This window comes from Falco peregrinus, chromosome 2, assembly GCF_023634155.1.
Source record: "Falco peregrinus isolate bFalPer1 chromosome 2, bFalPer1.pri, whole genome shotgun sequence".
Lineage (NCBI taxonomy): Eukaryota > Metazoa > Chordata > Aves > Falconiformes > Falconidae > Falco > Falco peregrinus.
Genome location: NC_073722.1, coordinates 80,028,217 through 80,052,693, shown reverse-complemented (window position 1 = coordinate 80,052,693; position 24,477 = coordinate 80,028,217). Strand labels below are relative to the sequence as shown.

At 39.2% G+C, this 24,477-nt stretch overlaps 1 protein-coding gene across 7 annotated transcripts in view; it reads right to left on the bottom strand.

The window, feature by feature from the left end:
• Positions 1 to 24,477, bottom strand: part of RAPGEF2 (Rap guanine nucleotide exchange factor 2) — a 195,095-nt gene that overhangs the window by 109,450 nt on the left and 61,168 nt on the right. For all 7 annotated transcript variants that reach the window (XM_027779881.2, XM_027779878.2, XM_027779876.2 and 4 more), the window contains exons 3-4: positions 20,954 to 21,010; positions 4,066 to 4,149 (exon numbers count right to left, since the gene is read on the bottom strand). In XM_027779881.2, the coding sequence (XP_027635682.2) occupies positions 4,066 to 4,149; positions 20,954 to 21,010 (141 nt within the window). The remainder of the gene's footprint in view (positions 1 to 4,065; positions 4,150 to 20,953; positions 21,011 to 24,477) is intronic.

Here is a 24,477-nt window from a genome sequence, read left to right as displayed (position 1 = left end):
CTATTTGACCACATTATTGCATTACAAAGTTGCTTATTTTTGGACTGCTATACTATTATTTAATTCTGATTTGAGTGAGAAAGCAGGGGGTGGTCATTTCTTATGCTTTTAGACAGTCTGGGTTTTATTTATTTATTACGACATTCTTCTTCCCTGACTATATATTCTGTCTGCCAAATGTAGTCATCACTCCCTCTCCCCAAAGAATTTTAAAGGGTATCTAATTCTAGGAATCAAAGACAGGGAAACAATGATGGGGGAGGGGGCGGAGGAATTACCTGACATAAAATACACAACAAAAGAGCATTTCCAGTGATATCCACCAATGCGTCTAAGGACGGTATATCTGAAACTAATGCAACTAAATTAGCTAATAGATGTCCTAAATACAAATAATATGCTGAGCATATGCAGTCAAATGCACCAAGGCACTTCCAAGTTTCAGCTATTAATCTGGTAATAGCACTGTACCCTGTTCCTTATAGGCTCACATGCCAACAACCAGGAAACTAAAGCACAGGCCCGAGAAAACCCATCCAAGATAGCAGCAGATTTATTCACTATGGCTATCTGAATTCCCCTAACTAGGTACTACTTTTACCCTGGTTTGTACAGACATACATTTTTGAAGAGTGAAATCCAACAAAGAACAGCAAATGCCCTTGACATTCAGGGCAGGGGAGGAATATATATTTCATTTTAAATTTGGCCAGCTACTGCCCAGCCATCATTCAATGAAGCTGAGCTTGACAAAGGCAGGAGGATGGGCAGGGGGAAGCCCACGATCTGAGCAGCACTGGCAGCTCCTCAGGTCCCACTGCAAAGGCTGGATGAAGCCCAGAGAACTTGTGCAAAGGGACTTACTGCGTGGGCATGGGGCAGGATGTCAAAAAAAAGAGAATAATTTCAAGGTAAGAAAAAAAGTCAGGTGTTTTGTATGGTGAGATGTTTGGGGATAGGAGGGACTGATTACTCTAAGATCTGGGAAAAGAAAAGTTAGGGAAATGAGAATTTTCTGAGTCCATGTGATTTGGAGACAGGAGCTATTTGCTTTCTGCTCCTACACAGGCTTCTCAGCTCCATCCTGCTGTCTTACTCACAAGCTTCACACGTTGCAAAATTATTTCCTGGTGGCTTTCTAGATGGCAAAGATAAAATGTACTCAACCGGGGGGTGGGGGGAAACCCACTAAAATAGTCTAAATATAAGTTTATAATAACTTTACCCACATAACAATGTTCTGGCCAAACAAGATCAAAATTAGATTATCTCAACCTGGCAATGTTTAGGTCTCTTCCTATTACCTGACGTCAACGATGCATCAGGACATGCTCCATTTGCTAAAGTGTAGCAAATTCATCTTAATGGCAATACAACATCAAGACTGCCAAATTATGTAATACTCAAAAAGGTTCTTGAAATTATTACTCCCTTTATGTGTAAATAGTCAGTTTAAGCAAACAGTTATTCAGTAACAGCCTTTTACCACTACTCTTACACCTCAAGCTACCACCCCATCAGTTCCTGGACAGTATGCTTTTCAGGAAGTCTCGTTCCCTGTAAAGTCTTGCTCGCACTGTAAAATTTTTCTTTAGTGTTGCTGCTAATCAGTCTCTTCTACCCAGTCTGTACATCTGAGCAGTCTACTATTTCCTTGTGAGCGATTCACTGGCAGTGTAAGTAAAGTTGAATAACTCTGTTTTCTTCTCAAGCCTTTGCTTTAAAAAACCTAAATTATAAAAACAAACAAACAAACCCACCCACACTTACTCCCCACCAGTATTCCAAATCAGAAGTTGAACCTGGGTGCCCTCTCACTCTTCCCAAGTTTCTTATTCAGGGATGAGCCTAAGGCCCAGATATTGCAGCTTACTCATTTACAAAGCAAAAATCCTAATTAGCTTCATCCTAAATTTAAATAAGGCCCTCATCTATCCTTTATAGCTTCTGAGCACAAAGCCTCTCACTAGAATGACTCTGGTTTTGCTCTCCAGAAATACTTTCTATCTTATCTCATGAAATTAAAGTTTCTTAATTTTGCTTTCATGGACTTATGTTGTCTTTGTTAATTAACAAATTGTCTCTCTCACATTTACTTCCCAAGATACCAGCTTTGGCAGCTACTTGGCTCCATCCACAGCTATGAAACTTCTTCTAATACCAAACTCCACACTTGCAATTCACCAAGATGTCAGACATGTCCCAGAATACACAGAATACTGTGTTCACTTTTGGACCCCTCACTACAAGACAGACATAGAAGTGCTGGTGTGTGTCCAGAGAAGCGCAATGAAGCTGGTGAAGGGTCCAGGGCAGAAGTCCTATGGGGAACAGATGAAAAACTGGGGTAGTTTATCCTGGAGAAAAAGGAGGCTGAGGGGAAACCTTGTCGCTCTCTACAACTACCTGAAAGGAGGTTGTAGCAAGGTGGATGTCAGTCTCTTAGTTGGATATTAGGAAAAATTTCTTCACTGAAAGCGTTGTCAAACATTGGAACAGGCTGCCCAGGGAAGTGGTTGAGTCACCATCCCCGGAGGTATCTAAAAAGACATGTAGATGTGGTGCTCAGGGACATGGTTTAGTGGTGGTCTTGGCAATGCTAGGTTAATGGTCGGACTTGATGATCTTACAGGTCTTTTCCCAATATAAACGGTCCTATGATTCCATCTCTCTTCGGAAATTCTCCAGGAGAACAGCCCTTAAATGCTTTGCTTAGAGTCACAGGACCTGCAATTTTCTGTTCATTGTTTATCTTATTAAAAAGCTCACCCCTCATCAAGTGCCAATACATGTCTGAAGCACAAACACTGCTGTAATTCAAAGGAACAGAAGATTCTTGCCACAGACTATATACAACCACCCTACATTAATTCAGATACCATATATCCCTTCTCCTGGCATCTAAAGGTAGCACTTTCTGCCAGCTTTTTTTCTGGCATTGCCCGTTCATGGATGGCATATGGGACAATTTTCTTCCATCTGCCAGCAGCAGGGATGCTGTGATCTGTTGTTGTGCTACTTTTTACAATAACCAGTTTTGCACCTCTAGCATATACTGTTTGATGGCACATCAAATACACCGTTTTATCAGCAGTGCCTGTCCTCTTACAGATGCAAGTCACTTGCTTGCCCCAAGAACAGGCCACCATCATCAAATGGAAGTCCCAAGACCAGGATTGCTCTTCCATTGAAAGGCAGATGGGAACATCTAATTGTTCATATGTGAACCAACACTAGCTCTGAAGTAAGTTTCCCTCTGCTTAAAACTAGGGAAGTTTCTAGGGCTTTCATTCTCAACATACCATACAGAAACGGGTCATTCTTTCATTCCGCCTTTCACAAATTTTATTACATGCCATTTACTTCAAAGGAGCCTTTTATAGTAGTCTGAATAAATATGCATATAACCAGCATTTTGAAGTTATTCTGCCCTGCTTCCACTAAAATGATCAAGCTCAGCCACCTTAGTCTAAAATCCTCAGTCATTTGCATTTTCTTCCCATAGCTCAAAATAATTAATATTTTCACTGAAGCAATATAAATTTCAGGTGTCTCACACTTGAACTCACCTTTTTCCATGTAAAATACCACTCTTGGTTGCAAATCCACTTACATTAAGCACAACCTTTAAACAGAAGTAGCAAAACTGGCAATAACATGGTCTAAGCATATGCTAAAACACACGACGAAGACTTGTGCAATGCTAAGTAAAGCCTCAGGAAAATATCATAAGCTCTAGTACATCCTATGATTTAAAGTCTGATTACTCACGGGAACAGACTACTGGGTACTTCACTCCATTGTCAGGTTTTTGGTGGTTTTATTTTTAAATTGACAGCATTTGCACAACACTTTGGATGTTTGCCTACTGCCCACAATGACAACTTTCAGCTCTAGCTAGGGCATAAAACAGTTACCATAGGTAGTAAAGGCAGGAAAAGTGTGTTTATGCACACACTTCTATGTTTCGTTAAGTATAAGAACTGTCTTTTAAATCTAAAAATTCTCTATCTCTCATTATTTATGTTTAAAAGACAGAGTGCAGTATATTCATAGCTGACATACCTGCTCCTGGGAAGAAACATAGATTCTTTAATGAAGACTGAACCAGACAGCAGGATATACCAACAGGTACCAATATCATCAGGGCTGGAATAAAAAAAAAAAGACAGTTTAAGGCACTTGATGTAAGTTATTCCTAGCACTACCAAATTTGCAGTATGAAGAACGTCAAAGAGGCAAAAATGCTTATAATTACGGAAGAAAGTGACAGTTCAGTCATTTACAAAATAATTCCATCAAACTATTCTAATTTCCATCTTCAAATATATACGTTATTAGAACACCTCATTGCATCCACTTCACTTTTTTAAAAGCACATATCTATTTGTTTGGTAACAGCACAAATCCAATGAAATATAATTGAAAAATTATTAAAACGAAGTTAAGCTACAGTAAACATATTGTCTTGTATTTGATCAAATCTATTACTTTCCTCTTGCTGAAGAGGACTCTGGTATCTTCCTCTCTATAAATAAGGCTTCGCTTCCCGATTCTAGCCTTCTCCTTCCTCACCCTTTCTTCAAGACAGAGGTTTGCCTTTTGTTATCAGTCCATCTTCCCACAATGTAAGAAAGTACTGGATACATTTGCAGATGGTAAGTGTACATCAGGTTTGTTAGTCAACTTTATCTGCTGCTGCTACACACTTCCCCTTTCATGTCTCTTCCTGGCATAAGAATAAACTCCCAATCAATGTGATAATATCATTTCTTTTCCCCTCTCTTCATCCTATAGAGGAACTGGATGAGGACTTTGTCACCCAGGCCCAGTTCATTCTGCCATAAATTCAGATCTTGCTCCTTGAGTAATACAAAATCTGTTCCATAGGCTTAGACTCTTCTTGGTTAAATTCAAATAATGTTTAGACAGAAAAATAAAATAGTTTAAGATTACTAGAAATAGCTGCGTTATCGTGCCATTTTGACAGCCAACACCGAGAATATCTGTACTTTACTTCAGTTTTTACCAATTCTGCTTCTTCCAAAGAAACTCACTGATTGGCTTCAAGTACGCTGTTATGAACTGCATGAGCATTCTTACCTGAAAGCCACATCCCTATGACACTAAGAGATGCAGATTATTTAATTAATCTGTAGCACCTTCATTTTTTCCAATTACATGTCTCAAGTCTTTAGCAGCAATTAATTCTAATATCAAGCAAGAACAGCCCACATCTTTTAATGATGATGACAGCATAGTATTAAAACCTAATCTTAAATCTAAGTAGGCTATGTACATGTTAGCAGTGTGTTTTTCATTTGAAGAACTTCAATTTAAGAAGTACCTACACAGTGAGGTCCTCAAAACAGGAGTGCCATTTCCTCAGCACTTTCCATATTAGGCTTTCTCAAGGGAAAGCTGAAGTTAAAAAAAGAGGGAAGGAGCTGGCCTGAAACAGCTGAGACCACAACAGGAAACCATCCAATCTGAAAACGTGCTCCATTTCCATTTTGCACTGTATAATATAACCGTGAGATAAAGGACAAACATCAGAAACATGGATAATTAACAGAGAAAACTGAGGACACCAATTTATGTCCGAGAACACAAGAATCGATTAAGATGATGCAGCCTGTATTTTTTTTCTACCAGCCTATGACCTGACCAGTGAAGCCACACTGGTCAGCCACAGGCACCAAAGACGACTTAACAACTTCAAAATGAAGACTTCAGGAAATATTTCTTTATACTGATAGACAACAGAAAATGAAGTGACAACATGGTGTCACAGCTAAAACAACAAACCATCTTAATTTATATGGCTGAAGTGCACCAAGCTACCTTTTCTGAAGTGCGTTTCACATGCTTGTTTCTCACCTGGACCTGTGCTGCCCTCAAACTTGTAAGTCCAGAATAATCGACATTGAACATAACTACAGAAAACCAGGTTAAACCAGAGAAACGCAAGAAAGCCACCACTTCAAAAGAAAATACCATTCTCAAAAGCATAAACATGCACCTGAGTTAAGTCACATATCTTTTAAGCACTCTTCCCCTCAAATGAGTCCCAACTTGACAGGTATACTGCTGCTGAACTGCATGTCTGTTGGGTTTTTTTTGTTGTTTCTGGTTTTTAGTAGATGCCGTTCGAAATACAAATGATGTGCGCTAATTAGCACAGTACAAATTTTTTGAAACAGACATTTTCAGCAACGGCTATAGAGTGAGTGATTTCCCAAACTGCTGTGATGTAACTCTTAGGATGTCAATGATAATTTTTTCATGTGGATTACCGTGCATTATATTAGCACATAAGAAGTTCTGTGAGCTTTTTTTTCCCCTCTTCATAAAAAAATTGACAGCTTGATTAAGTATAAAAGTGTAGTCTGATAGAAGAAAACCTCAACTGGGGTCACACACTTTAGAACTCCAAAGCAAAAGTAATCTAGAAGATCTGTTTATACTTTTACAGAAAGCCTTTCCCAAGGATAAAATAATTGAAGAAAAAAAAATATTTAAATGAATAGAAAGTATTTTAACTTTTGCAAATCTACTAATACACAAGCTTTTCTTTCCCTCCTTTAAGAGCTGATGAACCATTTTAAATCCTCTGTCAAATCACCTATTAGTAAGGGGCTTTAGTTGCCTTTTCTCATGGGAGATCTTTTACCTGTGAACAGGCAGCCACTGGCTTTCACAAGCACTAGTCAATATGTTCAATAGTGAAATTCTTAATGCTACTTTTGAATCCACCTTTGAATCATTTAACTAACAGCAGTAATGATTATACATTTAACTGCAATGGTTTAACTTTTTCTTATTTGGTCACACACAGTGTGAGTTTTCACTGAATCATTCAACTCAGGTTTGTCTTTTTTTTTTTTTTTTTTTGGCCAGTTCACAGGTTAATTCACTTCTGCAAGTTAGCTCTTCAGCAGTCATTGCTCCTCATTTACTTGTCATAAACATCATAATTTATCTACTTTATATATAATCAAAAGAAGCATCTGTTGTTTAACAGTTGGAAGTGCTGATTAAAAAAATAATAAATCAAACTAGGAATATGATCTGATTGGTTTTATTTTCCTTTTGCTTTGTGTACTTTGAAAACTTTATTGAAAACTTTGAAAACTCAGTCACGTTTGAGAATTTTTAAGCTCTAAGGTACTTGCATCATGTATATCTACTGAACTCAACTCCTTAATTATATAAAGTTTAGAAAAATCTTTAATACTGCTGTGTCACAACAGTGGAAGGTTCCTACAGAACATCTCTGTATCTTCCCCAAAATACACTGTGTGTTCTTTTACACTTTCACTGCTAGCCAAAACGTCATATTGCCAAGATAGTCTTCAAGAGCAAAGAATGCTGATGGATTTTTATTCTCTTCATTTTTACAACTAGTGTCTTAATGTAGTCTTGAACAAAACATCTGAAAAAATGCACACATATAGCAAATACATTCCTTCCTCCAGAACACACAGGCTTCCCTCAAAAAAACAAAACAAAACAAAAAAAAAAAAAACCACCACAAACAACAAACACCCGCAGACAAATGAAAGACTGATCTATTCTTTTCATATGAAAATATATTTAACTCCTGTACTTCTCAACACTTGCTACACTTCCAGTTGTTTCGAATTAAGCCTCAAAGCCATTTGGCAGCCAGCTTTTACTAGACAGTGTGCTGTTACGAAAACACATACAGCTCTTCCATTTTAAGGATCCTGTGCTTTCCACAATCCCATTCAAACATTAGGTGGCTTTCAATCAAGTTTACATGTTTTCTGTACTATGCTTGACATCCGTTCATCAACAATGCATTTGTATTCTTTAGGACTTTCATGCCTGTAACAAAGGAATGACAGAAGGAACTATAAAAGAAACCTATACTGAACTACAAAAGCACTTCTTCAAGCCGCATGAGGACTCATGCAAATACGATTTTAGCCAATGCAGAACACTCACATCTGAAAGTTTTTCTTCGCAATCACATTTTAGAATGTGATGTTTAAAAACAAAGTCTAGAGAGTATACCTAAACCTAATTATGACATTTTCTTTCACTGCTAGAATATTGCCTACCACTGGCAGCCCACAGAGTTATCTAGAAACTGTATTTGACATTTATCCTGTCAAAGAGATGACATGACAGCAAGTTGTGCTTGGAAGGGTTCCTCTGTGAATAGGACACATCCCTGATTGGGTTTGCAGGAGGGTATTAACTCCATGTAAGCATTTCATCCAGAATTAGCTGAAGCAAAATAGATGCTGATGACTTCCCCACAGAGGATCTTGAGAAGGAGACTGAGGGTTTTTTTGGCCTAGGGACAGTTGAGGGGAGGATCCAGTAGCACCTATCGTCAAGCCAATATAGAAAGGAAAGGTATTTGATTAGGTAAGATCTTTCCAACAACTAGTTTTGTAAGGGTGCCGCTGATTTCCGTCATCACTACCCACCACTGAAGCAGAGCTGCCAGCCAACACGAGACTGAAGTGCAGCCGATGATCCCGATCAGGCTGAAAGCAGAGCCTGGCCAGCCCAGGCACACAGCGCTTCTACCCGTGTCTGAGCTCCTGCCCCCAACCTCCCCCCAGCCTCACAAAGCTGCATGCACAGTAGGAGTCGAAATACTTGAAATCAAGAGTTATTGGCATATGTCCATTTGCAAGCAGGCATTCACAGATGGCCTTTGCAGGCAAGAGATCACCTGTTGAACCGAAGTGATGGAGTATGTTGCTTCAAATATGGAAGACTGGTGGGACTTTCTTTGGGTTTTGTTTGTTTTTATCTAGTGTTCTGGTTATTCATCTGGAGGAAACTCAGGACTACTACAAGTTATACTGCCTACTGAATTCGGCACAGCTATCCACCTTCCCAAGTTACAGGAAACAAGATTTATTACCAAGGAAGTAAGATGACACAGGCAATTTATCCTGCAGAGGATTAGAAATAAGTCAACCCAGAAGTCACACATTAAGGGGCAGTCAGAAGAACAAAATCAATACCTGTAGTCCTTCTGTTCTAGCTATATTAAAGCCAGCAAAAGCCCCAGTGAAACCTCGGTGACACAAACTTCCATCTATCCTTTCAGAACCAACAGGACTATGGCCAGATTCAAGACACCAGCTGCACTACAACTAACTTGTGTAACTTGTGCGTGTAGACACGCACTCAAAGCATTTGACTACAGTGCAGAGGAAAGAGACTAAATCTTAAGACTAAGAAGAAGAGCAAGAGATCCTTAGCAGAAGATAGGATTTGTATTCTGTGAAGACAACAAAAAGACTCAGATACCAAGATTTAACATTCTTTAACTGCTATGATAGAGCTCCCTACTGACGAAGTTCTCAGAATACTCAGGTTCTAGCAGCAACATTGAAGTGGTCCAGAGCTGAAAGCCAATGCCAAAACAGTCATCAATATGCAGATGAAATATATGAAACACTGCACTCTAGTTACTTGCACAAAATTTAAATAAAGCTACTTTAAATCTTGACTCTTGTATTGTAGCACTTCTGAAAGCAGAGGATTTCCTGGAAAATCTATATTTAATTTCCCAGAATACAAGCAAGCTTGACTTATGGGAATTTGGGAGCTAGAAATGGAAATCCAGAGACTGGATTCCAATGCCTTCCCATCACATTTCCTTCTCCAGCTTCCTTGACGTAGGCCTTTTAAGCAACTACAACCTGCAGCCAGACAGCACACTTCTCCATTTTGAAAACGACACAAAAAACGGAAACTTAACTTTGCAAATTAGCTGTCATTCCAACTGTTCTGTTTGGAAACCTCAGTTACATAATTATGCAATACCCTATCACAGCATCACTAGGCTCTCACTGCTGATAAGGTTGTACAGTATTTTCAGACTTAAGTCTTCACATTTTCTAGGATATAACTGTTCTTTAAGACCTTAGAGGTGCTCAAAGTTAAAAAAGAAAAAAAAAAAAAAAAAATCAAGAAATGTTTATAAATCTGCCAGGATCCAAAACGTTTGCAGGCTTCCTCAAAGTCTTCAGCACTTGTATCAAACTTCATGCTGTGAGCTATTTATTCCACTAGAACAGACACCTTCTTACTCCCAGATGCCCAACTAGCTACATAAACTACTTAAAACTGAAGTTTTATTTTCTAATTATAGTTGGTTTTATTTAAGCAATCTGCAGCACTTGCACACCACATTTGTAACTAAATCAATGTTAACAGCGTTTCAAAGAAATTATGCACAAAAAAAATAACTTGTTTCAATACACAACCCCCACATGTACTGACTCTAAGGCATTTATCTACAGTAGCATAAATGTTACAATTTTGGCTTTCAGATTTTCTGAGCATATAAGATGCTAAAAAAAATTAAAAAAATATTCACCTACAATAAAGATTTAAGTCAACCTGCTGAAAGATCCAAGAAATCTTAAATATCTACACCATCTCGAGTGTCTTCTTCTATCCTAAACAAGCTACATTTAAATAAAGCAATCCATTTCATTCTCATTCTCCACCAAAATGACATGTAGCACTACTAAAAACCCTGGAATAATTAATCATATTCAGTGCATGCTTACTTGTGTGCATTTGGAGCAACGAAGATAATGAACACCATAAGTATGTACAGTGGCAAGGATTTGCAGGTCTTCATGATGAATGATGTCAAAAACACTTTAATTCTGTCACATAAGACATCATTTCAGTGCAAAATTCAGCACCTGGACTTGAAAACACATGCTAAACAGAAGACACCGCTGCTCTGACCACCTTCTGATCACTGGTTTCTTCAGCCAATTCCTTTAAGACAGCACTTGAGAAAAACCTAAGCAGTATGTAGGTCTCAATGGAAACAAAGCATGGGAATGGCATCCATGTAATTACTGCTTAATATTCCTTTGACAGGACACGTCTATCCCGAGACCTAAACAGAGGTATAATTCTCTCTCCAACATTGGACTGAATGGTCCAGCAACACCAGGTGCTGGAAGGACCCCTAACATCAGTCAAACATCTAGAATTACTTTCCAGTTCAGAGGTATTTTCAAAACTACTTCATAAAAAGGTAATTAATTCAGTAAGAACAGTATCTTCGTTGTGAAAGAGCTAGTTAGAATTACTCTCTCCATAAATCATTAAAATCTCAACCACTAAAGTATTCATCCATGACTCGTATTTAAACGGGATATAGTACCTTTCCTACAAGCGATGAGATTTGTAACTGTTTTCATAAAAGAACTTATGTTACAAACTAAGATGTACCTAGCAGATTACATTTTCCTGAAATCATACTCAGCGTTGTTGAAAGTTGAATAAGTTTTCAGAAAGTGAACAAAGTAATTCAGAACACACACTGCTTATACTCCCAGATCTCCCCTGGAGAGGAACAAAACCAATGAAAACTTGACATCTCAGAACTGGGACCTCTTTCAGGCATTTAAGCACTACACAAGAGGAAACCAAAACACTGCTCTGCAAGCTTGTGCTCCATAGGTGTTTCAAGCAGATTAAACTGTTTGTTTCTTTTTGCTCTTTTTGTTTATCCTTTGTATGCTGAAAGTTACAGGTAGTTTATTGTTTTAATTGAGTAACCATTGCCACAAATAGACATCAGCCCTGAAGTGCCTTGGGATGTCTAATATGTCTAAATTTAACGATTCTCTCGGGTAGACATCTCATTGCCTGAAGATCCTGTCCACTAGCACTGTATTGTTATAACATTCAGAACAATCAGAAAACTGTTTACTCACACTGTCAGCACTATCCATAATCATCCTCAATAGGCTAGATAAGCAATTACCTGACATCTGCCAGAGCGTTTTTAGATGCCTTTGATGACTTTAAGAGGTATATCCCAAACACAGAAGTAAAACAGATTGGGTACTTAATGTATCACCCACACACAATTTTCAGACGTTTGTTTTTTTAAAAAATGAACACATTAAAGTTACATTTATTCTTACTTCTAACCTTCACTCTAAATGTAAGAAAAAGTTAAAATATATCCAGTAATAAAACTGATAACTCAGAATTTAGAGCTTATAATTTTTATTAAACAGGCATCTTAAAGTGCATATTTCAACTGATGCCCATTATTATCTTTTTTTAATGGTGTCTTGCTTCCTGGTGGTAAGAGTGGGAAATAAAGAAGAATGAACCGCAAGAAACAATTCGTCAGTATTTATGAAAACAAATAATCAGAAGTATTTTTTAAAGTATTAACTTGTATCCTTTTCCACTTCTGAAAGTCAGTAAAATAAACCAGAAAAATCAAAGCAGAGATTATTGCAGAGTGTCAGTAATGTGTACAAGTAAAACAGCTGATTAAACAGGCAACCAATAAATACGTTATGCAAATATACACATGCAAGCTAATAGACCTATTCTCATTGAAGTCTTGGGATTAAATTTGTACAGTGAGTTAGCCCTTGATATCAGAAAAGAAATTCAGAATGAAAAAATTGTAGTCTCCTAAATCATCAGGAAAACAATGACAGGAGTAGTAAAATAAAATGCTTTTGCATCCAAAAAGCTCCGAGGTCAATCAACACAGACAATTCTGCTGTTAAGTCTTACACCTTTCTAATATTTCTCCCAAACCAAAGCTTTTATTCTCAAAATTACAAAAAAAAAAACACAATAGTATTGTTTTAGTGAAACATTACAGTCAAGAAGGTGCAAGTTTAAAACCTCTCAAAAAAACTTTACTTCAAAGGTTTAAAAAACTTAATTCAAAGAAGTCTCAAAATCAGGTCGAACAATAACACAGAAATTTGGAACTGGCTGCTGGCCAACAGACTGTAACATTGATCATTGACACTATTAAGAAATCTTGATTCAGTGTCTGCTCATACAGAGCCAACTGCCAAGTCCTTGAATGTTTTTGTTTTAATGATACACATTGCCTAAGAAACTCCCCACAGAAATTGTATCCACCACACGAATTCAGGTTCCTGATTTACTGCAGTGCAGAACTGGCAGTATCTCAACACTACTTTAGCAACTGCCCAACTACCAGAAATTACAAGACACCTTTAGGAACACTTTAAGGAGAAAAAGAAGAAAAAAAAAACCAGAAACAAAAACACAACACCAACACACCAACACACAGACCAGCCCTGCTGCAGCAGTTCTTTACATTATTAAATATACTGCTGTACAGAAACCTATGGATGCTTCAGCAGAATGAATATATATTGCCTGCAGGGGTCTGCCTGAAAATTTGGATACCAATCCAGACAGATCATAGAATCATTTAGGTCAGAAAAAAAACTTTAAATTCAAGTTCAACCATTAACCTAACACTCCCAAGTCCACCACTAAACCACATCCCTAAGTGTCACACCTACACATCTTTTAAATACCTCCAAGGATGGTGACTCAACCACCTCCCTGGGCAGCCTCTTCCAATGCTTCACCACCCTTTCAGTGAAGAAAATCTTCCTAATATACAATCTACATCTCCTCTGGCACAACCTGAGGCTGTTTCCTCTTGTCCTATCTATCGCTTGTTACCTGGAAGAAGACACTGACACCCACCTTGCTACAACCTTATTTCAGGGAGCTGTAAGAGTAAAATAAGGTCTCCCCTCCAGCCTCCTTTCCTTCAGGCTCACGAACCCCAGTTCCCTCAGCCATTTCTCATCAGATTTGTGCTCCAGACCCCCCACCAGCCTCGCTGCCCGTCCCTGGACACGCTCCAGCACCTCCCTGTCCCTCTTGCAGCGAGGGGCCCAAACCTGAACTCGGTACCTGAGGTGCGGCCTCACCAGTGCCGAGCGCAGGGGGACGGTCACTGCCCTTGCCCCGCTGGCCACACCGTTTCAGCCACCAGCCAGGACGCTGCCGGCCTTCCTGGCCACCTGGGCACCCTGCTGGCTCCTGCCCAGCCGGCTGCCAGCCAGCACCCCCAGGCCCTTTCCCCCCAGGCCCTGCCCAGCCGCTCTCCCCCAGCCTGGAGCGCTGCGGGGGGTTGCTGTGACCCAAGGGCAGGGCCCGGCACTGAGCCTGGTGGAACCTCGTACAGTGGCCTCGGCCCATCGGCCCAGCCTGCCCAGACCCTCTGCAGAGCCTCCTGCCCTCAGGCCGACCAACACTCCCGCCCAGCTGGGGGCCATCTGCAAACTGGCTGAGGGTGCGCTCCATCCCCTCAGCCAGGCCCTCCATAAAGACACTGAACGGGCCCCAGCACGGAGCCCTGGGGACACCGCGTGTGACCGGCTGCTGACTGGATTTAACAGTACACCCACCCAAGCCATGAGCAGCCAGTTTGTCCAGGAGAACGCTGTGGGAAACTGTGTCAAAGGCTTTACTAAAGGCTACATCCACAGCCTTCCCCTCATCCACTGAGCAAGTCACCTTGTTTTAAAAGGAGACGAGGTTCATCAAGCAGGACCTGCCTTTCATAAACCCAGACTGGCTGGGCCTGATCCCCTGGCTGTCCTGCACATGCTGCATGAAGGCACTCATAACCTGCTCCATAACCTTCCCTGGCATCGAGGTCAGGCTGACAGGCCCGTTCCCCAGATCCTCCTTCCACCCTTCTTGCAGATGGGCATCACATTTGCTAACCCTCAGCCTTCTGGGACCTCCCCAATTAGCCAGGACTGATAAATGATGGGAAGTGGCCGGTCAGCACTTCTGCCAGCTCCCTCAGTACCCTTCCATGGATCCCATCTGGCCGCGTGGACTTGTGTGTGTAAGTGGTGTAGTAGGTTGCTGCCCATGCCCCCCTTGGATTATGGAGGCTTCATGCTGCTCCCTGTCCCTGTTGTCCAGCTCAGGGGGCTGGGTACCCAGAGAACAACTGGTCTTACTGTTGAGGACTGAGGCAAAGAAAGCATTGAGTACCTCAGCCTTCTCCTCATCCTTTGTCACTGTTCCCCCTCGCATCCAAGCAGGGATGCAGATTCTCCTTAGCTCTCCTTTTGTTGCTAATGCATTTATAGAAATGTTTTTTATTGTCTTTTATGGCAGTAATCGGATTAAGTTGTAGCTGGGCTTTGGCCATTCTAATTTTCTCCCCGCATAACCTCCCGACATCCTTGTAGTCCTCCTGAGTTGCCTGCCCCTTCTTCCAAAGGTGGTAAACGCTCCTTTTTTTCCTGAGTTCCAGACAAAGCTCTCTGCTCATCCAGGCCGTTCTTTTGCCCCACTGGCTCATCTTTCGGCACACAGGGATAGCCTGGTCCTGTGCCTTTACAATTTCCTTTTTGAAGAATATGCAGCTTCCCTGGATCCCCTGGCCTTCAGGACTGCCTCCCAAGGGATTGCATCAAACAGGCTCTTAAACAGGCCAAAGTCCTCAAGAAGTCCAAGGTAGCAGTTCTGCTGATCGCCCTCATTACTTCTCTGAGAACTGAAATCTCTGATCATTTCATGGTTGCTGTGCCCAAGACAGCCTCCAACCATCACATCCTCTGTTCACAAACAGCAGGTCCAGTGGGGCACCGTCCCTAGTTGGCTCACCCACCAGCTGTGTCAGGAAATTATCTTCCACATACTCCAGGAACCTCCTAGACCCTTTCCTCTCTGCTGTGTTGTATTTCCAGATGCTTCAAACAGACATATTCTGGGTTGACCGTGTATTCAAAGCATTTTAAATAATTTTCAAAGTGTCTCATTTTATGACAGAGGAAGAAATGTTTTATAGGGCTTCTCTGAAGTCAGGAAGAACATTCAGTAAACAAGGACAGTAAATGCAAAAATGTGGCCCAAGCCTCCACAAACAGGTGCAAAACCTAGAAATTCTGGTTAAAAGTATTAAAGACTACAAAATAATAATTTTACTGATAGCTTGGAATATGACTAGTGGAAACATCAGCTTCACCCTCATACAATTCTCTAGAAAACACTACTATCTGTAGTGTTTTAGGGTTTAAGTTTTATATCTATAAGATATAAACATATATAGCTATAGATTGCATATATCATATCTATATTGTAAAACTTGTTTTTATGATACCACCAACACAAAACCTCTTGAACACGTACAGAACATAAAAGCACTCCACAACACAAATGTATGCATCACAAGACAAACTTCAGTGAGGTGGTCTCAGCAGAGCTGTTCTGTTTAAAAATCATGCACCCATAGCTAAAAGGAGCAGCTTTTAACTCATTTTTGTCACACATCATTGCACAATTAAGTCAGGCTATGCAGAAATGTACAGCAACTTTGGCATCACTTTTTGTTGTTTTGAATGTACTGCTTCTGTCCTCCTCAGGGTCTTCAGGGCAATATGCTACTGTGAAAGAACCATGAATTCGTTAAATGTCACTTTTATTGTAGGACTTAAAGTTTGACTCTCAGATTCCCAGAGTTAAAGACTACTCATAGATTTATTTCTCACCTGTCCTTGTGCAGAAATACTGTGCGTTAATGGACCTACAGCTGCAAATAAAACGACCGCTTAGCCGTTTAGCTAAGACACTCAGAGGCTTTCCAGCTACCTCCCAAATCCCTACTTGACTTTTCGTGTAATGCATGGTAGCTGGACCGATGACAGCACTGCTCCCTGAGAAAAGCATCCTCCTGAGGAGGCTCTGCAAGTTCCCTGCCAGTTGCCGCCCCAAGCCCATAACACCAGGGCCTTTGTGCAAAACTCCTAACGTAACCTGAACCAGAGCTATGGAAAACCAACGGCTTCCAGCATTTTTCAGACATTCTGCTCTACCTTATGAAAGGCACTAACATTTTCATCTAGTAAAACCATAAGCATTTGAGTTGCAACCAAGTGGCACTCCTTTATTTCTTTTCCAGATTTCATTCGTTTCAGGCCCTGACTGCTAGGCCAAGGCAGGCTCCGGGGAAGGCTGCACGCTAGCCCAAAACAAGTGGGTCAGGGTCTTGGGATTTGCCATGGTGCTGTAACTCAGAAAACCTGGCTGAGACTGGACGATGATATTACACCTACCTGACCTGAGAATTTAGTTCTGAACATGGAAATATCCAAAAAGACCAGTTGAAATTATGCATCTTTACCCTTTTTTCAGTCTTCTCCACTTCTCATGCCTTACTCTCTTTCATCCACCCCACTCCCCCACGTAAGCACTACAGTCTTAACACAAGTGGAGTTTTTCATCCCACATTGTATGACAAGCAGGGAATGAGGAAAAAAACCAAGAAAAATGTAATTGTACAAATACGACTATTTGTTACACATCCTGCCTACCATAGCCAGTAATTTAGAAACTAAAAAAATTACTAATTCTCATTTCAGCTGTGGACATTCTCTGCAGTAATAACTCAGTTTTCCACATATATTTTTTCTCTCCAATCTCCAGTTTATATGTAGACCCACTTTTTTTTTTTTTCCACAATACAGTCCTCTAAAAGCACTGAGTTTCATTAAAGCCCAGAAGGCTGTAAAACTGAATGACGTAAAAGCACACAAACTTGTTGACATTAGACAAGAGCTTTTTCCAGACATAGACATTAACACTACAGTTCAGTTCAAGATGTCCAAGAGATAACTACTATTCTTTAAACACTTGTCCTTTTTTAAGAATCAACACTATCAAACCCAGCAGCATACTACTAAAGTGCTACAGACTAAGAAATCTGTTACTGACGAGAGCTTAAGCTCAAAATACATGTTTTGCAGTCTTCTCTAGTAGGGACATATGGGTGGTACAAGCATATATCCTATCAGGCTTTCATGCAAAGTTCTCTAAAAAACTAAAACACACTTTACAATAACATGGGTTGGGGCTTCCTTTGTTGGTTTTTTTTGGTTGGTTGGTTGGTTGTTTTTTTTTTTAATTACAAGCAGCAGCTAAGTTAGTTCCAGGTTCCATTACTCAGAAACCAAAGTGAATATGGTCACAAAAACATGTTGTGCACAGCAATTCAGAAATGCATGAGATTTTATTATCAAATAACTTTGGACAGCAGGTCATCAAAACTTAAAATATTTTCGATTTTAAATAAAATCCACTATCTTTACAGAAGAAAATAAGACTTCCTTAGAGAAAGAGTAAGCCAAACACCACTGACGTATACAGCCAGAAATATCAAACAGCACAGCTTAAAGCCACATACAACCCCTGTATAACTGATGAGGGAAAAAAGGGGTGCTTCTTTTATTAGGGATATATTCATCTGCTTATATGCAAAATATTCATTGCCAAGGATTCGTCTCTGTCATCACAGCAAACATTTACATTTTGATTTGAAAAATGCTGTTCAACTTTGTCAAGAGGTATACACACCCTCTACAAATCTGCTAGAACTCTGGTTTACAAAGAAAATGTTAACTTACTGTTGGAAACTGCCAGAATTACTATTATACAGATATGAAAAAATAACTTTTTTTCTTTGACCTACAGATAAAATATATATCAAGTGATCAAACTAAATATTTTTTTAAAAAATTTTTTATGGGATCTTTAAATAGATTTGAATAAAGGTAGCAGGTAGAAAAGAAGAAGAAAAAAAGAACAAGCTAAAAAACCCACAGATACATGTGTCAAGTAAACCTCAGTTCAGAAATTTTGCCTTGCAGGTTTTAAGCCCCTGTATCATTAACTTCCCATCAAATGAAAGTAATAGGATGACTGGCAAATGAAGAATAACTCAAGCTGAACTGCCAGTTTTAATAACCCAGTTTCCATTTAAACAGCAAAATGGCCGTAGGGTTTGAGAATTTGTCACTACCATGTACACCCGCTGATAGTAAAGTAAATGCAGATGAGATGAGCTAATTTTAAACAACGTGCTCCATTTTATCCCTGTAGTCATAAAAGTATCTATACAGATACTACAAAAGTTAACAACTTTTTTTAAAAAAGTGGATAAAAAATAGTTCCTGTGTTTCTGCAGAATACGGATAGTTATTTTCAGCATTACAAACATGCAATCCAGATTCACCTTTTTACAAGTACAGCTGGCAACACATACATAAAACAAAATTTTCACAATGAAGAAGTTTTGATAAATATAGCAACCGTATTAGCTTTCACGTTGGCATTTAGGAATAAAGATTTAGCTTATCCACACTGAGACATTAAGTTCTGCCTCAGGGAGCTCACACACACAGGTCAATTAACAGCTCCAACAGTTGCAGCTATTTTAATAGATTTTTCTAATGAACACAAAAGCTTAGCACCCAATTTAAGATTTCAATGCAAGTCACACAATTGCGGGAGTGTGTGTGTGGGGAAATAATAAGAACTGTAACTTAAGCATTCAAATTTAATGCTTTTTTAAACATCCACCTTCATAACCAAAATAAGAGCTTCAAGTGATAAATTCTGCCATATTCAATAAAAAGTGACCAGGTTTTATGGTCCAAGCTCATTTCCTATAGCTTATAACTGTGTGGATTGATTCTAACCTGCCTATCATATTGCTTATCATCTGTAGTACTCAAAGAATATTTCCACACATGTACATTGTGTAATTGGAATCCTGTTTTTTAGAAGGATATGTCTTAGGTAGATATGCTGAATTTGTGAAACAAAAAAAAGGATTACTTCAAGTTCATTATCCCAAAAATAGAACACTGAAGTTAGACTGCAGGTTTCATGGGCTTTTCCTACCAAGTAGCTCTCAAATTGTTCAGTAAAATAAAACGTAAATCTACAACTCTGAGTAAGAGGACATACATTCCTGGCTTCCAAATACTGAATTTTAACTATTATGTTTTAAATAAAAAAACATTAAATGTTAACTTTCAGGTTTAGCCCATTAAGCATTAAAACAGAGATGTGAAATTCTAAAGCAAGCACATTTTGCTTTATCTATACCCAGAAAGTGCCAAACTGCCCATTAAATCTACTGAATAAAACATGGGGCGGGGGGAAAATGTCAAGAAGCAAGTAAATAGGAATGACAGGCAAACAACTAAAGGGAAGATGAAGTCACATGAAAGGAGTGACAAAGGAAATCAGTGCAAAAGAATTGCAAAAAGCATTTCTAGTTAACCCAGATTTCACAGCGTTCTCTTTGCGCACTTTATTTTCTCAGGCACATATTTCCTAGTAACTTTTGCCTGCCTTGTGTACACACATAACTAGCAGCCTTGATTCATTCAGCATATAATTCAAATTTAAACCAACAGTTAGAATGAGCCAAGATACTGGGTCTAAACAAAAACTCTAGTACAAATAATGGACACAAACCAACTGCCTAGAAAAGAACAAATCACCAGCACAATGGTCACTAGCAAATCAGTCTGTAAAATTAATAAATATTATGTTGGCATAATTAAAATTATCTATGCACCTATACAGTGTGTCCTTGTGCATTTCCCATACATAACTGATTACTGGGTTTCATTAGACATTAATTTTGCTGAATGGTCAAGGCTTAGCATTACAGTTTTCAAACATATATTCCTCCTGGTGGTCAATACAGGAAAAATTGCACATGTATAAAAGAAGGCATACAAGTGAATTCTTTGAGTGCTTAAATGTTAAAATAATACCAGACAACCCAGAAAAATATGCATTCAGAGTCTGGTTTAGGGGCATTAAGTGAAAATCTGATAAACTTTTTGTTTCGACAAGTTTCTTGCATAAATACAGCAATTGCAGTCCTCAGATCTCTACTGTAAATCTGAGCTGACATTAGATCACATCCCTGCTAATTATAAGCCGTGTTAGATATGTCGATTTGGCACCTCTGACATGAAAACCTAGTTGCTACTACTTTGAAAAAATTGGAGGGAGACTAAATGACAATTTACTCTAATGAGGATACATCGCACATCTCCTAATTGTATGTAATCTCATTGGTTACAAGAATTAATGCAACACACGTCACCAAGCAAGTATCTCTGTTAGCTCCCTCCCTGGCACCAGCAAATTTCTCCAACGTTTGAAGCCGAAAATGATGTAGCTCATTTATGTTTACAGACTGTGCGCTGTGCAAGGGAGTTGGCATTAAACACTGTCCTTAACACACTTTAAAATGAATTAATTCTTTGAACACCATACAAAAGGAAGCAGAGATACTTACTAGTACAGAACTTCATTTGCTTCATGCCTTTCATATCTAACAGTTTCGCACATCAGTCTGAAAGAGAAGGAAAGAAGTAATTTTTAATTATGATTCCTATCCGTTGCACAAAGACTTCACATTCTAAAGTTAGGCAGCATTTTCACACTTGCCTCCAGCACTTGCAGAAACTAACCATCAATTTAAAGCTAAGTTGGTTTTTAATTTAAGAGAACAAATTGATAAATCTAAGCGTTAAAGTTCTTAGTTCATCCAAGATCAGATTTGATTTAGAACACTAGATGTAATTGCTCCCATAAAAAAAAAAGTTCTATAAAATGGGTAAAATGATACTGATCTCATTCTATTGAGTGATCTGATAAAAGTAAGTTGCTTTATAAGGAAACAATTCAGAATTTTAGAAATGATGGAAATGTATGATATGTAATACTAATCAGAGATACTATGATGTAAAAACTGCTCCCATTTTCAAGTCAGGCCAAACAGACAAAATAAGAAATTATGTTGCATGGTAAATCGATGCTCCTCATTTTGCTAAAATTCAGCAACTTAAAAATCACCATAAGATTTTAATGCTGAAATCTCAGAGGGCTCAAAGTGGAGAGAATTTCCTGCAGGAAAGTCCTCTGTCTAAAGGGGAGGATTAAAGTACTTTCACATTCACTGTCTGCCTGACAAATGTGGCATAACGGAGAGTAACTGTAACAGAATTTACAACATATTAGGAAATGCAATGTCAACTTGATTAAAAAAAAATCAACATGCCATTTCTGTTTATTGTTTTAAGGAAATGGACCCTGTAAATTACTGGGGGGGTAAGGAAGGACACAAACTCCAATGCCTCCCTTGGCCTTTCTATGGCTGTAAAAAAGATTGCAAACACCAAGGCTATTTGACAGACAGTCAGACAGATATTTGCCTAAGAGGCTCATGTGAACATTCAAATAAGGAGCTATATTTAAATTTGGGAAAGAAGTTTTCATTCCTCACAGGATCAATCACCAGAACCGCAGTGCACCAACGACTGGCTGCCTGCAATGACATCCTAAGCGGACAAAAGCTCTCAAGAATTGCTGCTCAAGAAAAGTCTCAGAAAAGTTGATCTGAGGCCTAGAAGAGCTGGTCTGGGTTTGACGTGACATCTAAAAGGCTTCTTATTGCCATTTCCCATGATTTCCTAGATCATGCCTTTCAATAGCCAACAGACTGCTACAAAAGTTACCTTAGCACTTATCTCTCTCAGGATTTACTTCTTAATTCAGCCCACTAAGAAATAATGCTTTTACTCCCCAAAAGCAGAAGGCTTATAGTGGTACCCTGATTATTCACAAATTGTTAGAAAATCAGATTTTAAGGGGGGGGGAGGTGATTAACTTTTACTACCACAGCCCTTCCCCCAGTCTAGCGGTTTAGATCTACTCTTTGGACCATCTTTGAGAACTATTATTATAGGCAATATCTGTATTGTTTATAATTAAGCATTATGGATTGTATATCAACTTCATATAATGAAAAACCTTCTTGCTTCCTGGCACAGCAAAAAATGTTTAGAACCACAGAAGCTTCTCTTTTTCAGATACTGCTCCCCGCCATAAAATTGGGTCTTGCCAAAATCTTTTACAGACATCAAAAACCTACTGTCAGCTTCTACCTCCTGGGTCCTTATCTTCTCTTTCTGATCCTGTTTTGAGAGGGAGGGGGAGAGTGGACATGAGGTTACTAGTAAGAAGCTACCAGAAGAAATGTCATTGCTAGCAGTCAGATTTAAAAATTAAGATACTGCCCAAGGATAGTCTGCGACTTACTGGCCTGAAATGATGCTGGGCAACAGGCCATCTAGGAGTAGGAGTTATAAGAAACAGAATCACTTTAACAAGCAAGTTTTGTTTCCCTCTGAACTGGGAGCAAAGGAAGTACATTCTTGATAAAGTCACGCAAGTTCACTACTGGCACCATCTAAGTTTTAAAGCAATTTGGTCCCATTATTAGGACAGTAACAGGGGAGAAAATACCTCTTACAGAAGGTAGCCAAGTGTTCCAATTCTTGTGTTAAACTGGAACAGTTAGAAACTACAGTGACCAAGTAGTACAAACTAGATTACTTCCTCAACTATTTGAAAAATTGAATTAGGTCTGGTCAATACTGGTGTCTAGTTTTTGCTCAAACAATGACCTTAGTCTGCTTCCTAAAGAAACGTAATAAATTCAAGATGAGATCATCAGCAAGCCACAAGGTAAGTTATTCACTATTAAATGCTGTGTTATAAAACTAGCTTATTAAATATATCTCGGAGGTTTCTGTGGCATCCCAGGGCCACAAGAAATGTTGTATCCTAAAGGATACTATAAAAGCCTTCTGTCCCACATCTGCCAAGTGCCCAGCCTTTCCCATGTATGGTTCTGTAAACAGAAGCTCTCTTCTAGGAATTCATGCGCTGGGAGAGCAAGTTCCACACATTCCTCAGCAAGAACCTCATTCTGCACAGGAAGCCAAGAAGCACACATCAACATACCACAGCACCATGTGTGCACACTTTGATCTTTGTAAATAAGTTAACACCAGTTCAGCCCCAGCTATGCAAAACTTGATGTGCTAAAAGTCTTGCATATAATCACATAACACAAAATACTTTAACTGAATGTGATCGTGGCCTCCTTCCAAAGCAAAAGTAATTACAGAGACTCCTTTGAAGTCCACATTCAACATTGCAAAAAGTGTCTTGAGCACTTTGGGAGAAACAAAACCCCGCCTTTTATTTTCTCCAAATTACAGAATATTGGCTTGGGAATGCAGACTCAGAGAAGGATGAAGCAAGAGGCCAGAAATTAGAACCTAAGCCAGCATCAACCAAGTCAAAGTTACTTCAGCATTTTCAGATGTGGCAAATGTTGGCAAACCCCAGGATGCAATAGAACAGTAATTCGCCCTCCCTCGCCACAGAGCGTACAGAAGAAGTGATGGCCACCCCCTGCACCTGCCAGCCCCACACCGATGTCCGAACACCCTTAGAATCCTCCGCTGTAAGATGTTTATGCGAGGACAACTGAAACAACTACCTAAAAATCAAACACACACAAGTCTTTACAAAAAATAGGAAGTTCATCTGGAAGTTTTTACTTGAATTTATTCACTTCATGAAGCATTTTAATTAAAAAAATACGTGGCTGACATTTATTAGTAATTTTTTACGAAGTATCATTTGCATGTGTAGTAATAATTTGTCTAAAACTTCCACACAAAAGCAAGCACAAACTGAAACAGAAGCTAAATAACAGACTATGCTCTCATGATTATCGTATTACATAAGTGATTTAGACTTTAATTCAGGACTGGAACATGTACTCTGCATGCAAAGCATTTACTACTAGCCTGAAAGTTTGAAAAGAAAACAAACACATCCACAATAGAAATCAGAAGGAACAAACAGGGATACATACACAAGGGGTAAGTGTCAGGACAGTAACAAAGGGAAGAAATGGCTGCAGTGACAGCCAGCTTTTCGGTTTGAGGTATTGTACTTAAG